This window comes from Propithecus coquereli, unplaced genomic scaffold (genome assembly GCF_000956105.1).
Source record: "Propithecus coquereli isolate 6110/MARCELLA unplaced genomic scaffold, Pcoq_1.0 Scaffold10, whole genome shotgun sequence".
Classification (NCBI taxonomy): domain Eukaryota; kingdom Metazoa; phylum Chordata; class Mammalia; order Primates; family Indriidae; genus Propithecus; species Propithecus coquereli.
In genome coordinates, this window is record NW_012133858.1 from 9946734 (window position 1) to 9968003 (window position 21270).

At 40.0% G+C, this 21270-nt stretch overlaps 2 protein-coding genes across 5 annotated transcripts in view; both read left to right on the plus strand.

Moving 5' to 3' along the window:
- Positions 1–12731, plus strand: part of ATP13A3 (ATPase type 13A3) — a 103333-nt gene extending 90602 nt beyond the window's left edge. The window contains exons 30-32 of one of the 4 annotated variants that reach the window (XR_001137374.1): positions 2613–2693; positions 4132–4221; positions 11345–11625. Coding sequence is in view for 3 of the 4 variants with exons in the window: in XM_012641772.1 (XP_012497226.1) it covers positions 2613–2693; positions 4132–4221; positions 11345–11542 (369 nt within the window). In the remaining variant the exon portion in view is untranslated. Of the gene's footprint in view, positions 1–2612; positions 2694–4131; positions 4222–11344 lie in introns of all 4 variants that reach the window. The other 3 variants (XM_012641772.1, XM_012641781.1, XM_012641779.1) reach the window with 3 other exon arrangements.
- A 5679-nt stretch (positions 12732–18410) lies between these two features.
- Positions 18411–20094, plus strand: GP5 (glycoprotein V (platelet)). Its single transcript, XM_012639850.1, is given in 2 exon segments — positions 18411–19256; positions 19258–20094. Coding segments are annotated over 2 exon segments (1683 nt in total).
- Positions 20095–21270: the final 1176 nt, after the last annotated feature.

The following is a 21270-nucleotide window of genomic DNA, read 5'->3' on the forward strand; positions in this document are numbered from 1 at the left end:
ATATATTTTTTCCCCTCTGTGCTACTTACTTGGCTTAATTACAAAATTTTTGTTTATGACATTTATAGTCCTATATACCCTCTCTCTATATTTTTCATGTCCATATATATTAATATATTGGTTGTAGTGATGGTTTGATCCTTGTCTTGGTCTTGACTCTAGAGGGAGTGCTCCTAATATTTCACCAGTGAATATATTGTTTGCTGTAGATTTCTAGTATATAGCCTTTGTCAGGTTAGAAGCTTCCTTCTATAGTGTTGTTAACATGAATGGTTTTAAAATTTTATCTAATGGTTTTCCCACAGCTATTGAATGATCACATAATTTTTCTTTCTGGAGAATGTGGTAAATTATAATTGACTAATACTCAAATATTGAACTAACTAACTTTCCTAGAATAAATCCAATTTGGTCATGATGCATTCTTTTAAACCCTCTGGATATGAGTTGCTGGGATTTTGTTTGGGGTTTTCACCTCCATTGCATGAATGAAGTCAGACTTTATTCTCTTGTCTTGTATGTTATTGACAGGTTTGGGTAGGTATATGAATCTTACGGAATGAATATTCCATTTCATGGACTTTTTCAAAAATTTAACTGGTTCTGTTTTGATGGATATTTACATTGTTTCTAGGGTATTACTGTTATAAACAATGCTGTATTATAAATCTTGGCACACTTTTATTATGGACAAATGTCTACTTATAGGCTCAATGTGCAGAAGTGGAATTGCTTGGTCGAAGGGTATCTAGAATTTTTTATTGAACTTTGGAGAGGTTGCCAGGTTATTGTCTTAGCAGCAGTGTGTATGTCTGTTTCTTTACGTGCATCATTGAGGGTTTAGATAAGCACTTTAAGCAAAAGGGGAAAACATTTATATTGCTCTCCTGCCACACGCCACACGTCTTCTGCTTTATAGCCAAACTTGCTCTTGAAATACTGCTACATTCAGCTCACCCCCCCCACATTCATCAACTAGTCTAGCAACAACCCCTGCAAATCTACTGAAACTGTCCTTACCAAGGCCATTAACAATCCTCTTGTTGGTTAAGTCCAGTGACCTTGTCTCCTCCAAATGGTTCTTTCCAGTCTTACTTGGCTCTCCAGCAGTATTTGACCAATTAGCCATGTCATCATTCTTAAGACACCTCCCATGGAATTGTGTGATGCTTTGCTCTCCAGATCTTTTCTTACCTCTGTGACTCTTAATTTTCATTCTCCATTGTGGCTCCAGTCCCTCTGCCTGCTCCTCAGATGTTAGTGTTCCTCACATTTCTGTTCTTATCCTTCTTGTTACTCTGTATATTCAGGTGATCTCACCTACAGTTAGGACATCACCCTCTAATTGCCATCTATATGTTAAAAACTCAGCTTAGTTCTTGCTACTGAGCTTTAGACCTGCATAGCCACTGACATACTGACTATTTCTTGAGTGCTCTACTCAATAGTAACCTCCTAAAAACTAAGCTCATAATGTTCTCTCTCAACCCTGTTTCTACTGTGTTGCTTGGTACCACTGTTTATCTTAATCAGAAGTGTTTGTGTTTGTGTGGCTATTCTTGTCTTGTCCTTCTCTTTGCGTATCCAGTCAGTTGTTAGATTCTTTCAGCTTTCTTATTCTGAATCTCTTTTTCCTAGGAAAGACAATACTGTTTTCCTAAAAAAGAAATAATATTTTTCCTAAATCATGTTAGATCATGCCACTCCTTGGCATCTAGCCCAGTATTTCAGGCACTCAATAAATATTTGCTAACTATAAAAGAGTGAATGCATTAATGTTTTTTCCCTTTTATCTTTTTTTTGGGGGGCCTTATAAATTAATCAGATTTTAAAGTAAAAACTTATATAATGTTTCTTAGTTCTCTTATTAGTTTGTCTTTATAATAATGTGAGTTTTTACCAATACTTCATTATTAGAGTGGTATCTGCCTCATTGTTTAAACACAGGTTTTTGGCTGGGCATAGTGGCTCATGCCTATAATCCAGGCACTTTGGGAGGCCATGGTGGGAGGATCTCTTGAGGCCAGGAGTTTGAGACCAGCCTGAATAACATAGAGAGACCTTGTCTCTACGAAAAAATAAAAATAAAAATCAGCTGGGCGTGGTGCGCCTGTAGTCCTAGCTACTTGGGAGGGTAAATCAAGAGGATCATAAGTTTGAGCCCACAAGTTTGAGGTTACAGTTTGCTATGATCAGGGACACTGAACTCCAGCCTGGGCAGCAGAGTGAGACCCTGTCTCTAAAAAAGTTTAAAAAAAGAAAAAGAAAGGGGAAAAAAAAGATTTTAAAGATAGGTTTTTATTTGAAAAATAGGGACTTGTTAGAAATTTATGATCTAGTAGCATGGGCTTTTAAGTCTGACTAGGATTTTACTCTAAGTTCAGCAACTTAATATTTTCTTTAACCTTGAGTTACTTAAAACTTGGAGTTTTATCATCTGAAAAGTGGATGGATATAATATATACATTGTGGTATTGTTGAGGATTAAACAGATAATGTGTGTGAAAGTGTTTGGTATATAATAGTAATTCAGTAAATTTAGAAATTATGATATAGTGCTATATTATAGCACTGCTTACAACAATTCTAACTTTAAATTTTTTGTCTTACAGATAGTGTGTGTACCATATCACTGGCGTGTAACTATGCTCATCATTGTTCTTGTCAATGCCTTTGTATCTATCATGGTGGAGGTAAGCACTTCAGATAATCAAATGGCTGGCTACTTTGTTGCTTTGGGATTCTTAGATAATGTAATGGTAAATGGGGGAAGAGGACAGGTGACATTATAGAAAACCAACTCAGTTTCATTTTAGGCAGAATTATTTAGCCTTCTCTTCTGACCTTTTCCATGAACTGATAGTAGACATATTAAGGGATATGACTTAGTTGCACTCATGCAGGTAGGGAAAAATAAGCAGTGAGATATAGCAAATATTAGTGATGGGTAGTGATGGGCAGCCCATGAACTGATGAACTAGTAGCCATGAAATCAGAGTGGGTATCTCCCATCTGTGTTCTGTGATGTATGGTAAACTCTCCCATTTAAGGAGGAAGGAAAGGGTGAGAAGGCTTTCTCCAGGAAATATAGTGAATATTGGTAGTAGGAGAGTTTATTGAAAGCATAAAATAATGACCACTATGTACTTAACTAATTTCAACATTGATGACTGGAACTTCCTCCTTGGTATTTACTTTTGAGTGACCTCTAGAAGTCTTAAGTACTCTTTTTATTCATTATATATTGTTACCCTCCCATTAGGATTGCCTTTAGGTCAGCTTCTCGAAAAGGAGCTAGCAAGTTCTCCTTTGCTACTTATTAACAAACTTATGTCTGCCCTCAGAACTGTAATCATAATTCACTCCTACCAGTAGCGATGTAAGAAATGGAAGAGGGAGATATTCATAGCATAGGCTTTCACATTAAAATTAAGGTAATTTATCCAGAAATACGTATGCTTTAGTAATAACAGCAGACTTAGAAATTATGCTTATTTTCAATTATCTCCTAAAAAATGACTTGGTACTGAAATTTGGGATATTACGGACAGCATGGATATTGTGGTACTGACCTTTTTATGGTGTCCAGTGGAATGTATTTTTTCTATCTTATGGATTCTGGAAAGCACGTCTAAGATACTATATTCTAAAAATGTTCCTTTTTCTACAGTATAAGTTCATCATTTCAGTTAAATGCTATTTATTAATCTTACTATCTAAAGAATTATTTGTGTTGGATGCTGATGAAATCATACATATCTATAGCTACAGATAAATAGATATAGAATTAATATTAGATATTAATTCAATGAGAACAACTCATTGTTAAGAAAAAGACTTCAAATTACATAAGAATTGTTTTAATAATGGGAAAGACCCAAGGGTTCATATAAAAGCCATATTTTGTAGAAAATTTAGAAGTCCCATTTTATCAAGAATTTTATGATGATTTATATTTATTACAAAAGTCCTGTTACTCTTTATTCTTTTGTAGTATTAACTGAAATTATATGAAAACAAAATCATGTTTTTCACTAATGGTGCAGCATTGTATGAGTCTTTTAAAATGTGCACATTAATAAAGAATTACTTAGTAATTATTAATTCTTAACTCACTGGAATATCTCTCAGAACTTCTTCCTTGACATGGTCCTTTGGAAGGTTGTGTTCAATCGAGACAAACAAGGAGAATATCGCTTCGGCACCACACAGCCACCACAGGTTGGAAAACAGCACTTACTGTCAATTCTTCATGTGTATTGAGGCTCTTTTAGTTGTGTACTCAGCATTCTGTAGGCGGTTCTGTTGTGTGTTGCTTCAACCTTTTTGCTTACGTCTGGCATTTCATTTCTTGTAAGGAGTCCTAGAAAATTTATGGCAAACATTTGTTATAGGCTTTTCAGGACCAGAAATTTCGTAAGTCTCTTTTCCATTCCAGTCCCATTCTTCTATGTGTGTAAAGGTCTTGTCCTTAAAGGTGAGAGTCAGTTTTTCCATTTCTGTCTGTCTCCTTTAAATTTTATGTTTTTGATTTTCATGGGTACCTTAGAAGCTAAATGAAATTCATGCAAACAAGTTTTGAAATGAAAATTGTTTCTTCTTGGACCTGAGTCCAAGGCCAAAATTTTTTAAAATTTTCTTTTCACCATCTCATTTATTCCTAACCAATGCCAGTATTTCAAAGAATTATTTCTGACTTCTTGTCAGTTACTATGCCTTAATTTGGGATGGCTTTTTGGCTTTCCCCAGTGTATGTCTCTCATCATGCAGAAAATGATGGGCTCATTTTTAGACAAACTGTAGTTTAGGATGTTTGACTTTTTGGGCCTGTTAAGTAGCCAATTATTTGAAAAGTGTTACAAGCCGCGTGGTAAAAAGAGAAGAGAAACAGATAAATAAAACCCATTTCCTAGTGTTAGGATGTTAAAGTATACCTCTTGATACAGATACAGGTTAGACTTACTTTAAACCAATACTGTTGTTGCATCAAAGCTCTGTGAGCCAGCCTTTTGGGCATAGAGAACTTGACAGTATAAAATCTCACCCCTTCCTTGCCTTATAATTGCTTTTCGTAGGTATGATGTGCTTTACAAATGGGAGTTCCGAGTCTTTCATTCATCCTCGAGCCATAAGACCCTTACAGAGTTCAAGAGGATTCCCTGGCATTTCTGAGTTGGGTCACTCACTTATTTTTAGCCACCTTTTACCTAAGTGGCAACTTTCTGAGCTTTGTTTTGGTAATTCAGCAGGCTTGATGCCCTGGTGCAATGCCACAGTATTGCTTTATAAGAGGACTTGTAGAGTGCCATTTCTGTTATCTAATGCTTTATGACGAATAATGATGGTTTTTTAATGATGGAATGAGTCTGGAATCAGCCTTAGTTTTTTTTCTTAAAGCAATGTAATACTCAGTTGTTCCTGGTAGTCAGCATGACCAGAGTTGTCTGAGGGGCTCAAGTCCAATTCCAAAATATTATCCGTGACTGTATTTTTTTTCCCTTTTGGTAACACCACTACATTATTACTTCAAAGGGTTAGTTCAGGCTCATATCATCAGTCCTCATGTGAAATATTTGTATTACATTCCCCAAACTAGGGAAACATTTAAATAGAGTTTTTATTTCCTCCTAAGAGATCTCTGACTATTGATCTAAACAGGAAATGCATGTTTGGAAGAGGAGTTATACCCCAGTTTAGTCAAAAGTAGGTATCATAAGGCTCCTTTAAAATATTTGAATTGGAAGTCCCCCCTCATCTTTCACCCAGAATTAAATGGCAGAAAATTCTATTATTTGCTAAGCCTCTTTCCTAAAAATTTATTAATAAGTATCTGCCCTTGTTATTTTTTAAGAGTTGGTGTCTGTCATGTGAAGTTCTGCCTCTCACGTGTTGAGGGGAGCCAGTGAAGGTAGAGAGTTCCCAGAGCAGGTAGACGCCAGCATGCCCCGTGTGTTGGCTAAGTCTGAAAATCATTGAGTAGACAAGAATTTTGGTCTTCCATTTCTATGGTCATGATTAAGAAAGCATTTTTAAATTATTGGCTTTAGGAAAGAGAGTTCTTAAACGTCTTAGTACAAAATGATACACTTTCATCCTCTGACACTTCTGCATGTAATGTGGTTTCACTATTCACATTTGTGGCCCTTCAAGATCTTTTTTTTTTTTTCGAGACACAGTCTCACTCTGTTGCCTGGGCTAGAGTGCCATGGCGCCAGCCTAGCTCACAGCAACCTCAAACTCCTGGGCTCATGCAATCTACTACCTCAGTCTCACGAGTAGCTGGGACTACAGGCACGCGCCACCATGCCCAGCTAATTTTTTCTCTACATATTTTTAGTTGTCCAGTTAATTTCTTTCTATTTTTAGTAGAGACGGGGTCTCACTCTTGCTCAGGCTGGTCTCCAACTCCTGAGCTCAAACGATCCACCCGCCTTGGCCTCCCAGACTGCTAGGATTACAGGTGTGAGCCACCGTGTCCAGCCCCCTTCAAAATCTAATCAGTCATATTATATTACTATAAGGCTGTGGTTCTCAATCAGGGGACATTTTCTCCCCCAGGGGACATTTGGCAGTGTCTGGAGACATTTTTGGTTGTACACTTGAGGGAAAGGGATTGCTACTGGCATTGGCATACAGTGGGGTAGAGGCCAGGGATACCGTTAAATAAACATCTTGTAGTATACAGGATAACCTCTCACAACAGAGAATAGTCTATCTAGCCCAAGATGTCATTAATGCTGAGGTTGGAAAATCCTACCATACCGTGAAAAGAAAGTAAAGGTGACAGTGACTTGCTACTCTTAGGACTTCTGTGGCTGCTGTAATTCTCCCCACCCCAGGCCCCTGTTGACTTCTGCCCCTCCTGTGCTCTTCTTTTACCAAGAAGCCCATGAGGCCTTCTCAGACAGCAACTCTCAGCCTTTTACATTATTGTCGGGGAAGAGAAGTCCCGTTCCATCTTTTCCTTCCTTACCATGTAGATGGGAGTTGGGTTGAAAGCTTCAAAGCTTCAGGCCCTACACAGTTGAATTAGGAAGTCACTTTATCTGGAAATCTGTAGTAACTATATCCAAAATATCTACAAGGCAGTATATAACACCTCCAAGATCCTCCCAATCTTAACACATTTCTAACTCCATTTTATACATAAACACCGTTCAGTTGATTTGCCAAGGTTATGCATTTAATGCATGGCAGAGTTGGAAGTTGGAACCAGTGTTTCTGATTTTAAGAGAAATTTTTTTTATCAGTTTGCCACACTGTCTCACATATATCATTTGTGGGACCATGAAGATGTAAACTAATACAATGATCAAATGACAAAATGGAGACATCTACTGTTATCAGTATCTATTATATTAGGCTATTAAGTATGAAATGTTCGATTCTCTCAAGTACTAAGTTCAACAATTGATATCTCTGACATTTCACTTCGATGCTTTTAAAATTTTTATTGTGAAGGTACATCTTCATTCTTTCAAACACACAATTTGGCTTGTGATTTATCTTTCAAATTTTTTTTAGAGCAATTTTTGTGAAAACGTGGATAAGTCAAAAATCCGTGTTATTTTTGGATAGGAGTTCTGTCCTGGAATCAATGCTGCGCAGACAGCTTGAAATATCAAGAAAGTATTTTGGGAAGGATGTGGCTAATGAACACACAGTATGTCGATGGTTTGAGAAGTTCCATTCTGGTGGTTTTAATCTTGAAAATGAACCATGTGGGCAACTTGAGATCAAGGTGGATAATGATGAGCTGAAAGCTATAGTGGAAGCAAATCCATCTCAATCTACACGTGAATTAGCAGCAGGGTTTGACATTACTATTCCAACAATATCGGACCATTTGAAACAAATCAGCAAGGTGAGGAAGCTGGATAGGTGGGTTCTGCATGAATTAAACAAGTGTGAGAAGAGTAATCGTCTCAAAGCTTGCCTTTCTTTGCTGTCACTACATAAAGGTGAATCATTTCTATACCGCATTGTTATGTGTGATGAAAAATGGATTATTTTTGACAATCGCAAGCATTCGGCACAATGGTTGGGTAAAGATGAAGTGCTGAAACACATTCTAAAACCAAATATTCATCAAAAAAAGCTAGTGGTGTCTGTTTGATGGTCCAGTGCCGGTATTATCCACTACAGCTTCATGAAACCTGGTCAGTTGATCACAGCGGATGTCTACTGCAACCACTTGGACGAAATATGAGGATGCTTGTGATTAAGCAGCCGAGATTGGTCAATAGAGACAGGCCAATCCTCTTACAAGACAACACACTCAACCACATGTCACGCAGTGCTGCTCAAATTACAGAGGTTGGACTTGGAAACTTTCTGTCATCCACCATATTGACCAGATCATGTGCCAACTGACTACCGCTTCTTCTAGGCTTTGGACCACTTCTTGCAAGGAAAAATACTCAATTCTCAACAAGTTGTGGAAAACGCCTTTCGCGACTTTATTGCCACTCTCTTTCCAGGCTTCTTCGCTGCTGGCATAAACAAGCTACTGTCAAAGATGGCAAACTGTGTTGATAGTTTAGGCGCATACTTTGATTAATTATGCTGCTTCTTGTCTGAGATATAATAAACTAAACTTTTGATTTGAAATCAGACATTTCATATTTAATGACCTAATTTTTTTTTTTGTAGTAGGTACTTTGTATGCATTCTCTCTCGATCTAATGACAATCTTAAGAGACTTTATATCAGTGATTTTCAAGAGAGGATATTCATCAAAAGTGCCTTCCACTCCACCCTTCACCTGCTGAAAACCTGCAGTGGAGGTCCCCATCATCTGTGGTTTTCTATAAAGCTTTACTCCTGTTTGAAGAGATCTGTGCTATGTATTCTCCTTAGAAGCATTTCTGCTGCCAACCTTGTGTTTGGTGAACTGAGGGCACTTAAGAGTCAATGTGGAACTAGAATCATACTAGTGCGAGGTTTCATCCTGCCTGAGGATTTGTGCCAGACTTAGATTTTCTTTTTGGTGAAAAATGGAAGTAGTCCTTTTGCCACTTAGAATGTTATTTGAGGTTATTTAGATATTAATAGAATGCTAATACTGGTTGTTTGTTTTAGATTCAGGATTGGTATGGAAGACTTATGAAAACCGCAGTGCCATTATAACATTTTTATCCTTTAAGCATGGCTTATTTTATATGCTACCCATGAAAACATTTCCTAAAAATACTGCTAAGTGTAAACTGGCATTCGGGTTCAAGAATGAACAGCTTGAAGTGGTCTAAGAAGCAGGAGAATTTTAGCTATAGATCTCTTTGAAAGTTCTTTATGGTTTCTCTGCTGAACTATGATAGCCTCTTTCTTTGTCTGAGGGGATAAATTCCTTTCAGAAACAAACTGAAAGATCCAGTTGCTATAGCTAATGTGTTCTCCTGCTAAGGGATTTATGCCCCAGGTGTCTTGGGGAGACCCAAGTGCTCATTCTGAGCCCCCGTGCCCTGCCTCACCGCCTTCGTGCTGCATAGTGCCCGCCTTTCTTCCTTGCAACCATCCTCTCGCCTGATTTCGCATTCCAGCATGCCGGTGGCACCTCGTGTTTTTCCAGTGAATTACATTGTGTTTTTAGGGTGTGCGTGGCAGTTTGTGTTTATAAACTAATCAGCCCGTACTTGCATACAGTGTACTTTTTGTGTGTGATATTTGGCAATGGTGAGGGTAAGGAACAAAATGAGTTTCTAATGATGATGAAGCAGGGATATCCCTAGTGCTCCTCTTGACTTAATTTTTTTTGAAATTGTGACAAGTATACATTGTTTTTGATAAGGATGTGAGGTTTTTTTAAATGCACCCTTAATGTGAAAAGAATCCTCTTTAGTTGTGATACTGTTTACAATTAAATTAGTTTGAATTTTATTGCTTATCTTTCTGTATATGGGGAACAATGAATTTATATATCTATGTGTGTGCCTTAAATTTGAATGCACTTGGCTTTGACTTTCCTTGACTCTGCCTGCTATACATTGCCCTTCAACCTGGCAGATCATCTCGCTAGACAAAGTCTATTAATGTTGACTTTTAAAAAGTCGACAATCAACATCACCTTTATTCCGTGATCCTGCTACTTGCCATAAAATAAAAAGTAACAGCTTTCAGATTGATTTAGAAACAATAATCTTTTCCACAGTTAGATGGAAGAATTTAAACACCTTGGGAAAAAGCCCCAAGTAGTGAACCATCATCTCTGGTTAAACATTGTTTTGTGTGCCTGCTCTAGAAAGGGATTATTATGTGTTATTTTGGATCACTTAAAGAATCCTATACCATAGTGTCTTCTGTATCCTAATGCTAAATAGTTTCCTGCGGCATTCTTTTAAGGTGATTAGACCTAGTTGTAGCCTGGGTTATATGTTGGTTGGCAAAACAAAACAACCTGGGATTTAAATGTCACTTCAAGAAACAACAGCCAGAATAATTAAGTAGTTATATTCAGAGGTGAATATAACTACTACAGACATTGGTATAGTCATTACATTTTATTTCATTCATTTTCAAATTTCAGTTGAGACAAATTCTGAGGTTACCTTTTGGTCCTCTGTTGAATTTACATTTCTATCCATTAGCCAGGGACTCTTTTCTTGTTCTCCAGGGATTATTTATCTAAGGTCACATTCATTAAAAACATCAGGATTGATCCGAAGGATTTCAGTGACAGCAGAGCTTTTTATAATGGAATAATACTAAGAAGTTGTACTTGCTTTTGCACCTTTCTGTATACCTCTTTCCAGTTGTGGAACACCAAGGGAAACTATCATTATAAAGTATTAGTAAGGATGTGGTTTTAAAAGACATGATTGACTTTAAACATGTTTTAAGACCTAATTTTGACCTAACAATATTCACATCATGCTTTGAAACATTAACAGCAACAAGCATATTTTTATACCGCTTTCATCCCAAAATGATCAGGTGGCTAAGTTGCTCGTAGCAATAATACCAAAAGATAGTTTGGGATAGAATAGGAGGGTTTCCAAATTAAATAACAAAAATGTTTTCTCTTTCTGAATAAAGTTATTCTTAATACATCAGATATTTTGTGTTATAGAATCCAGATCTTCAAGTTATTTAAAAGTTTTAGTACACAAGAGAATAATAGGTACATAAAACTACACAAAATGAAGTAAATTCCATGAATAAACAAAAAATCTAAAAAAAAAATCAGTACCTAAATATTTGAAAGCTGCCTTTTTTTTAACTTGGATTTTTTTCCCATTTGTTTGTTGTGTTCAGAAGTCATTTTCTGTTATTTTTCTGTGCTAATGTATGCTTTCATAAACCTGTTAAAAACAAACTCTTAATTGTTCCTTTTTCTTTATTTTTTTAGGTGTCAGTGGATCGGTGGGGAAAATGCTGCTTGTCCTGGGCCCTGCGCTGCAGAAAGAAGATACCAAAGGCCAAGTACATGTATCTGGCACAGGAGCTCTTGGTCGATCCAGAATGGCCACCAAAACCTCAGACAACAACAGAAGCTAAAGCTTTAGTTAAGGAGAATGGATCATGCCAAATCATCACCATAACGTAGCATATAGCAATGAATCAGTCTCAGTGGCATGCTAATAGCAGTATTGAGGAGAATGTGGTTTTAGGATTTTCTGATACTGTGTGTCAGAATGGCACAGTTTCAGCTTCTGTCCCTTCTGATATAGTCGCTGAATTGAAAACTTGGTTTGTTTTTTTTTAAAAAAACAAAACAAAAAAAGGTATTAGCCTGACAGTTAAATTCACAGTCTGTAAAGTTCTATATCTTCATTCAGTAACCTGTTATATGCATTTCCAGAATCTCTTGATTGTTACCCTCTTTACATAGGGCACAGGAGAAATTTGGTGTTTGGTAGGTTTTTAGACATTAACTTCTGAGACTAGTTTATCCGTTTAAATTTATTTTCACAACCCCCTTATTAGAAAAGATCTGTGTTCATATATAGGCCCTAAATTTGTGGTTGGTAAAATTTGTCAGTTAGCCTCCAGTGAAACAGATTGAAAGCCTATTTTCATTTGATTCTAATACTTCTTCCAAAGAATTCTATGTAAACATACACCAGTTCCCTTCAATGGCCTAGAGTTAGGAGTGAGTTTGTATGGTGTTGCTTATAGAACAACTCAGGTAATTTCCATATATGGTTTTATGTTTTCTGTACAAACTGCCTGGGTTTTATTTTTCTAATCAGCAAGGTGCTTCACTGCCTTCTTGAGATATCGCTCAAACCTATTAAATGGATCTTGTGCTATGTGTGGTGTCAGTAGTCGAATTTGCTTCAATTTGCTGTTATAGAACCGTTCACTAGGAAAAGAGATTATTTCTTTTGGCAGTAGATGTCAGTCCATCTTTCTAATCTCTCTTCAAACCTGCTTTTTCCCCCTAAGGTTTGTGGTGTTTCAAATGTCTTTTTATTTTCTACTTCTACATTTTTAATTACCCAAAGACATAGAATAACAGTAAGGGTTTCTGTAATTAGAAATTTACCTCATAAGATTTTTTGAGGTTTGGTCTATGTCTCTCCTGTCGATAATGAGGCTTGAAAAAGACTGGATTTAAATGACTGCTGTTTTTCAAAACAATATGAACTTGGTAAGAGTTTGTTATATGCCATTAGGTGGCGCCAGAGGTCACAGCATATCTATTTTGGATTGGAGAGTGACAAATGAGTGTATTTGGTATGGAAATTTCTGGGAGAAAAAATGGAGGAAATAAAGCTGAAAAACAGACACTCATTAAGCCAAAAGAAATGTGGAAAATATTTTTCACCTTTCTGTTTTGCCTGAGTAATGTCAAATTCTAAACAAAATTAAAGTAACTTTTTAAATGCCTTTTTATAGGTAGGTTCCAGCAGTTGATACTGCTGTGACATGGACACTAAACTCTTAAAACAATGTGACATTATCCTGTGTACTTCCTTAACCAGTAGCGTGCTTGTTCTTTCTACTTCTAGCTGATCATTATTTTCCTAGTATATATTTACCAGTTTACCAAATTTTAACCAGAATTGTAGGACCAAATAAATGGTTCTCATTCTTTATGCTGCAAAGACCTGAATGATGATTGGTAACTGTAGAGAAATGTAAGTTACACTCAGGATCACTGTTATTACTATTGCCACTGATGATTCTTACAAAAATGTAATTGAAGTTTTCCACCAAAATGTATAATATACTAATACACATTAGATGATAAGAACAATTGTTCCATGAATGGTTCTATGAAGCTATGCATCTTAGACCTCTTGAGCTGTGAATTAGCACTGTTTTCTAGAGTTACTTATTCACTTGATAGTTTTATAATTTCCGTATTCATTTTAAATATGCTCAAGTGTTATTCTTTAGTGATTTCCAGAACCGTAAATTTTATTCTTTGGTTTAAATACTGAGGCATATAATTAAAGTAATTGCTAAGTAGCAGCTTAAAAATCCAATTATCAGATTGTATTTAACATCTTTAACAGCACGATCATAAAGAGCTATTTTTGACACCCCCCCTTTTTTAAAAGTTAGAGTTAATAAGGGTTTTATATCTCATCTGTCTATATTGTTTTCAAAAGAATGAGGTTTTTAGGTAGGCAGAAAAGCATTTGTAGGAAGATTTGAACATAGAAAGGTGGGTTATTCAGGTTGAGAATTTATTTGAAGAATGTGAATCCAGGTGTGGGTCCTACTCAGTGCCATAAGTAGACTGAATCCTCTGTGTAGGTCACCATTACATAGTAAGTTTGATTCTGAATTTCACATTAAATTATTTGAGTTTATACAGACCTAAATTTTAAAATCTGTACATATATTATTTTGATGTATTAAGATGAATAAATATTGCTGATTTAAATTTTATTTATGCACATACTTAAAGGACAGAAATGTCTGGGAAAGTAATTGTTAAATAATGATATGTAACTTTTTAACTTTTTAAATAAATAACAAGATTTTTAATGTGTGTCTCCCTCAGGGTTGTTTAAAGTTTTTTTTTCTCCCTCAAGTATAAATAGTGGTAACTATATGTTTTGTATCTTCGAGCACCAACTGCTGTAAAGCAATGCTGCAAATAATGCTTGAATAAAAGTGGCTAAGCCAACAAAAAAAATACTTTTTATAGTAGTTTTATAATCCTTAAATTCGAAAGCTTTCCAAATTGCACTTGCATTTAAACAAAACTGTTGCAGTTTTTACTCTATTTATTTTATTTCCCACGTTTATGAAATTACTGCACAGTTTCGAAGGCATGGTAAATAATATGTCAATGTTTATGTAGTCTGTTCCAAAAACAGCTATAGATAACATCCAGCAAAGAGGAAAATTCAAGCTTTAGAAAATATTCTAATATTTCATGCATGCAATTTTGGCATATCTAAAAATAGGTTTTTGTATATTTATGGTGGGAGGTGGTTGGGAACTTTTAACAAAATGTGTTAATTTTTGTACAGTCTGGGCATTTACACATATTTTTAATGTATTAAAATTTGGTAATTATGTGTACATTAAGTTAATAAAATAGTTACTTTCTGTTATGATTTGTGAATTCCCTAAGACCTTGGATTTTTTTAAGTAACTTTATATCAGAAATGATACTGCATCTTTATATTTTTAAAATTGAATTGCTGCTCAAGAATGGTACCCTGTTGTCAAAAAGGCATACATTCATAATTGTACATTCAGCATTGTAAATAACCTTATGAAATCTTTTTGATTGAAGCTATTCAAAATAAAAATGTAAATGAATGAATAACACTTCACTCTTCTATGTCTTTATACCTTTGTTTGCTTTTTAAAAGTAACATGAATACTGCCCTCTCTGGATTTACTTTCTTGCTTAATACTTCCCCACTTCCTTTTTTCTTTCTCTCTCTCTTCCTTTCTTTCTTCCCACCCTTCCTTCCTTCTCTCCCTCCCTCCCTCTCTTCCTTCCTTTTTCTTCCTTCCTTCCTTCCTTCCTTTCTTTCTTTCTCTCTCTCTGTCTCTTTCTTTCTTTCTTTCCTTCTCCTTCCTTTTCTTCTTTCCTTTCCTCTTCTTTAACTTTGGACTTTTAAAGGAAATAAGTACAACATTCCACATACCCTGTTTGTGACCATCCTAGGAAACCCATCAGTCAGATACAATGTAGAGCCAAATGTGGAATGTCGGGAGGTCTAAGGGAAATATCGAAATAAAAGATTAGCGACTTACACTCTATTAGTTGGGAGGGTCAAACCAAAAGGCTAATACCACGTAAGATGTGGTAAATTTGAAGTGAAGTGGCATCTGTTGGGCTTTTGTGTTTCCGTGGGAGTTTTCATGTATCCCAGGTTCTCCAGGAGACATGCAACCTCTGCTAGGGAGTATGTGGCTGGCTGTGGTGTGATGGGTTGGGTGAGTGAGGGCCTAGTTTGAGCCCAAGTTCTTTCCAGTCACTGGTTTGTGCAGCATATGATCATGTCTCCACAGCCTGCTGATGTGGGCATAGTTCTGCATGTTTCTCCTCCTTTCCCTACATCACTGCCAAGTGCTGTATTCTGAGTGTATATTGCAGGGAAGGACTGAGGGAGTCCTGGGAGCCCTAGGAACTTGAGTGAGGCTGTCCCTAGTCCAAGTTGGGGTTGTGGTTACTTGGTAAGTGCAGAGATCTCTGCTGTGCCCTGGCCTCTGAGTCTCCCCACAGAGGAAAAACATGTAGGCAGACACCTGCTCTTGAATGGCCAAACCAGGGCTCTGTGACTTTTATACAGCAGCTGCCACTTAGGACAACAGATTTCTGACCTATTTAATGGATACCCAAATCCAAAAGGCTGGAAATGCTGGAGCCATCAAACTTGACCGCTCCAAATACTTTTCATTACCTCATCAACTTGCTCGATAGTTGGGCTAAGAGTGTTCCCCACTGTCTGTGACTTCCATACCCACTCTTGCCTTCCTGGGCAATCAGAATGTCTTGCTCTCTTCAAACGACAGAACATGGCAGCCATTCTGACTGGAGGTCTTCCTGGGGAAACAGGCTGAAGAAGCGTCACCGGAATTTGACTCGAGCTTGTACTGTTTCACAGCTCGCCTTCCCAATCTGTCCTGTTGGCTCCCTGGCCTTTTCACCGGTAGGGGGCACTTACACTTGATGAGCCTATGCATGGCTCTGGAGTTGCTTCCCTTGGTGAGAACTGAAAGACCTCCCACCATCCCTGGCAGAGGCAGTGGCTCGTCCTTGTGGTTGACTTAGAATTTCAGTCAGTTCAGCATTTACTGGGCTCTGCGTTTGGCTACAATTACATCAAAGGCTGATTAGATTACACAGTGTAGGCATTCTTTATATATTCTGGATATTAATCCTTTGTCAGTTACAGGTGTTACAAATATATTCACTTGGTTTGTCCTTTCGCCTTTTTTTCTGGTGTCTTCTGATGGAGGTCTTTTTTTTTTTTTTTTTTTGAGACAGAGTCTCACTCTGTTGCCCTGGCTAGAGTGAGTGCCATGGCGTCAGCCTAGCTCACAGCAACCTCAAACTCTTGGGCTCAAGTGATCCTACTGCCCCAGCCTCCCAAGTAGCTGGGACTACAGGCATGCGCCACCATGCCCGGCTAATTTTTTCTATATATTTTTAGTTGGCAGATTAATTTCTTTCTAATTTTAGTAGAGGCGGGGTCTCGCTCTTGCTCAGGCTGGTCTCGAACTCCTGAGCTCAGACAATCCGCCCACCTCGGCCTCCCAGAGAGCTAGGATTACAGGCGTGAGCCACCGCGCCCGGCCTGATGGAGGTCTTTATCGTCAATATTATCAAAGAATGTCTACAATAACAGTTGTTAAAGATATGCATACATGTTTTGCATATAGAAAAATGGGCAAAAGGAAACCCAAATTTCTCAGAAGATGAAGCACAAGTGGCCTTTAATTGTATGAAAGGGTGCTCAAATTCATCATTAAACAGGGAAATGAAAAGTTAGAGCCATGCTAAGATAGTTATATGAATGGCAAAAATTAAATTTAGAGTCAGAACCAAGTGTGGGCAGAGACATGCGACAGGTGGCCCTGCCTATCAGTACAGCCGCTTCAGAAAGCAGGTTGACATTCCCAAGTTCAATTGAACATGTGAACACCCTTCAACCCAGCAATGCCATTATTGAACATGTTCAAGAATGTTTTTAGCCTTATTCCTAAAAAGAAAAAAAAAATGAGTGGAACATTTGATAATGTTTTTAGCCTTATTCCTGAATGGAGAAAGGAATGTTTAAAAAACCACCAAAAACTGAGTGGAGAATTGATTGGAACCATGTAGCATGAAAAGGAAGACCCAAATAAATGTGGCCCATTTAGTAGTGTGGCTACTGCGATGATCCGACCACATCACTAAACTTTTCTAGCATCACAGAGTCATATTGTGCCATTTTTGAAAAACTTCTTTCCCTCCTGCTCTTATCAGTCAGCCTCAAGAGTAGTACTGGGGTTATATATGGTGTCTTTTTCAGTTTGAAGATACTTGTCATTAAAAGCCAGAACATGCTCTCTGAGATAGGGTCCTTTCCCTGACGTATTCTGGTAAAGTCTTTGTAAAGTCTTTATCTTCAGGATGCAAGGATACCTCCCTCTTCCTTTGGAAAGTGCCAAATCACATGCAAAGCTCTAAGCCTTTCAGTTGCTTTTGGGTGCAGAACCGTTTCAGGTAAGGCCAAATATTTTTAAAATTAGTATAGGAAATTAGAGGGCTCAGTAAGTCTATGTATGCGTAAGAAAACTTTCGGTGCCTTTGCGTCTTCATCTGTGAATCAGGGAATAATAATAATACCTCCTCATCCAGTTATTGTAAGGATTACATGAATACAGTATAAATAAATAAAGCGCTGCAAACGCTGCATAGCATAAAGTGATTGGTATTATTGTTATCTGCTTTTCTTAGCTTGGCTGTTAATGAAGGTGTTCCCTGGTCTGAGGTGTTCATTGTTTTAGTAGAGTAGGTTGGGACTGCAGAAATAGCATGATTGTGAGAAAAAGAATTAGATGGTGGTGGTTGCAGACTCTGCCATTCCCTTCATGACTGTTGGTTATAGCCGACCCAGGGTAAATTATAAAGTCAAGAGCAGAGCTGTTTTCACAGTGGACGCTACTTTGTAATGTGTTCAAACTTGAATGTGAGAGTGATCATTTTAATTAGTTTTCTCTAGGTAAAGATCTTAAAGTATCCGCTGTTCGGTAGCTTCAAAACGCTTTTATTTCAATGCATTAAGCTGCGTAGAAAATCCATTAAACAAAAGAATGAGACCTCACGGTGTAGAATGAATGCCTGTCTTTCCACCACCCAGGGAAATCTGCACTCCTAAGAAAAGAGGGAGTGAGAATCCTGGCGAAAGGACTGTGGCTCTGCAAAATGTGCAGGGTTACAGAGATTCAATATGGGCGTAAACGCCTTGTGTGTTGACCACTGACCTCCCACTGTTGTCTTTTCAGACATGCTGAGGAGGACCCTGCTGTGCGCGGTGCTCGGGCTCCTGCGCGCCCAGCCCCTCCCCTGCCCGCAAGGCTGCAGGTGTTTCTTCCGGGACTCGGTGCAATGCTCTGGGGGCGACGTGGCGCGCATTTCGGCGCTGGGCCTGCCCACCAACCTCACGCACGTCCTGCTCTTCCAAATGGGCCGCGGCGTCTTGCAGAACCACAGCTTCAGTGGCATGACCGTCCTGCAGCGCCTGATACTCTCGGACAGCCACATTTCCGCCATTGCCCCCGGCACCTTCGATGACCTGATAAAACTAAAAACCCTCAGGTTGTCGCGCAACAAAATCACTCATCTTCCAGGTGCGCTACTCGATAAGATGGTGCTCCTGGAACAGTTGTTTTTGGACCACAACGCACTAAAGGGCATTGACCAAAACATGTTTCAGAAACTGGTTAACTTGCAGGAGCTCTTTTTGAACCAGAATCAACTCAATTTCCTTTCTTCTCGTCTCTTCACAAACCTGGGGAACCTGAAAATGTTGGATTTATCAGGAAACAACTTGACCCACCTGCCCAAGGGATTGCTTGGGACACAGGCTAAGCTTGAGAAACTTCTGCTGCACTCGAACCAGCTAGTGTTTCTGGATTCGGGGCAGTTGAGCAGTCTGGGCGCCCTGATGGAGCTGCAGCTCCACAGAAATCACATCCGCTCCATCGCACCCGGAGCAGTCGACCAGCTCCCAGGCCTGCGTTCTTTGACTCTTTCCAGAAACCACCTCGAGGTTCTCCCCTCCGGGCTCTTTCTTCATTCGCACAATTTGACGGTGTTGACTCTGTTCGAGAACCCGCTGGAAGAGCTCCCGGGGGGTGCTCTTCGGGGAGATGGCCGGCCTGCACGAGCTGTGGCTGAACAGCACCCGGCTGCGCACCCTGCCCGCCGCCGCCTTCCGCAACCTGAGCGGCCTGCGCACGCTGGGGGTGACTCTGAGCCCGCGGCTGAGCGTGCTGCCCCCGGGCGCCTTCCAGGGCCTGGCGGAGCTCCGGGTGCTCGCCCTGCACTCCAACGGCCTGACCGCCCTCCCCGACGGCTTGCTGCGCGGCCTCGGCAGGCTGCGCCAGGTGTCGCTGCGCCATAACAGGCTGCGGGACCTGCCGCGCGCGCTCTTCTCCGACCTCGGTAGCCTGGAGAAGGTCCAGCTCGACCACAACCAGCTGGAGACCCTGCCTGGCGACGTGTTTGGGGGTCTGCCTCGGCTGACCGAGGTCCTGCTGGGGCACAATCCCTGGCGCTGCGACTGTGGCCTGCGGCCATTCCTGGGGTGGCTGCGGCAGCACCTAGACCTCGTGGGCCGAGCCGAGCCCCCGCGGTGCGGCGGCCCTGGACAGCGCGCCGGCCTGCAGCTCTGGGCCCTGCCGGGGGGCGACCCCGAGTGCTCGGGCACCCGGGGCCCGTCTCTGCACAATGCCGCGCGCGACTCCTCGGCAGCCCCTGGCCACACTGCCCCGGTGCCTATCAGCCCAGAGCCCTGGGCATGGGCGCAGCTGGTGGCCACGGACAAACGTCTAGACCATAGCCTGTTCTGGGGTCTTTATTTTCTGCTCTTGGCCGCTCAGGCCATAATAACCGGGATCATTGTGTTTGTCATGTTTAAAATCGGCCGGCTCTTTCGAAAATTAATCAGAGAGAGAGCTCTTAATTGAGTCAATAGGAAAACCTTGTAATTAATTAAAACGTGACCAGAGTATTGTCAGATGTGGCCCCGAGGAAACCAGATGGGCTGCTGCTGTTTTCCTCTTCCTCGTCTCTCCTCCCCCTTCTTCCTCCTCTTCTTTCCTACTGCCACCTCTCCTTTCTCCCTCCTCCCCCTCCCTCCCTCCGCTCAGAGTGACCTCTGCATTTGTAGATTGTGATTGCTGGCCTGCCTCTGCGCCCGCGCTCTGTCGTGCGCTCCTGGAGAACGTCAGATTGTGCGTGGCCCATTCTCAGCCCACTGTGCCTGGCTCGCGTCTGGTGGAGGGAGGGCTTTTCAGTGTTTACTGAGTAGGGTACAACTCCAGGCTGGGGCTGACGCCCCACACAGAATGAGTGTCCGGTAACAGCTTGTGAAATGAATGGATAAAACGAACACACGTGTCCAAGGGAGGATGGCTGTTCTGGCGAGGGTGGGGGGCAGGAAGGGTTGATTGTTCTCTGTATCTACTTTTATTTGAAAAGTAGAACTCTTCCCATTCTTTTCCTTGCCCTGCTTTCTTCCCTTCATGTATCCCTGACCTGTGGGGTATTTGGGAGCTCCTGGCTCCATTCATCAAGGAGTATTTCCAGGGTGGCCCCTGCTGTCATAGTCTGAGACACAAAGAACGCTGAGCCTTCCCTCCAAGCTCAGTTGAGCCCACGTGTTCTGGGAGCCTCCCGTGAGTTTCCACTTGCTTTACATCAGTGAAACATATCATTTGGAAACTGAGTTGTTTTTCATTTCCTGGAACTAAATGCCACCTCATTTTGCAAGCATTTACAGAGCACCTAACATGTGACAGGTGTTCATGAATGTAATGATAAGCTTGGTTCTAGTTTAGCTCATAACACTCTACATTTATTCTTCCAATTGAAAGCACTCAAACCTTTGTTGCTGTAACTGGATGTCTGTGCTTGTGAGAGGCAGTGGCTAAAATATGGGCTGGAGGCCAGGCGCGGTGGCACACGCCTGTAATCTTAGCTCTCTGGGAGGCTGATGCCGGCGGATTGTTTGAGCTCAGGAGTTCGAAACCAGCCTGAGCAAGAGCGAGACTCCGTCTCTACTAAAAATAGAAAGAAATTAATTGGACAACTAAAAATATATAGAAAAAACTAGCCGGGCATGGTGGCGCATGCCTGTAGTC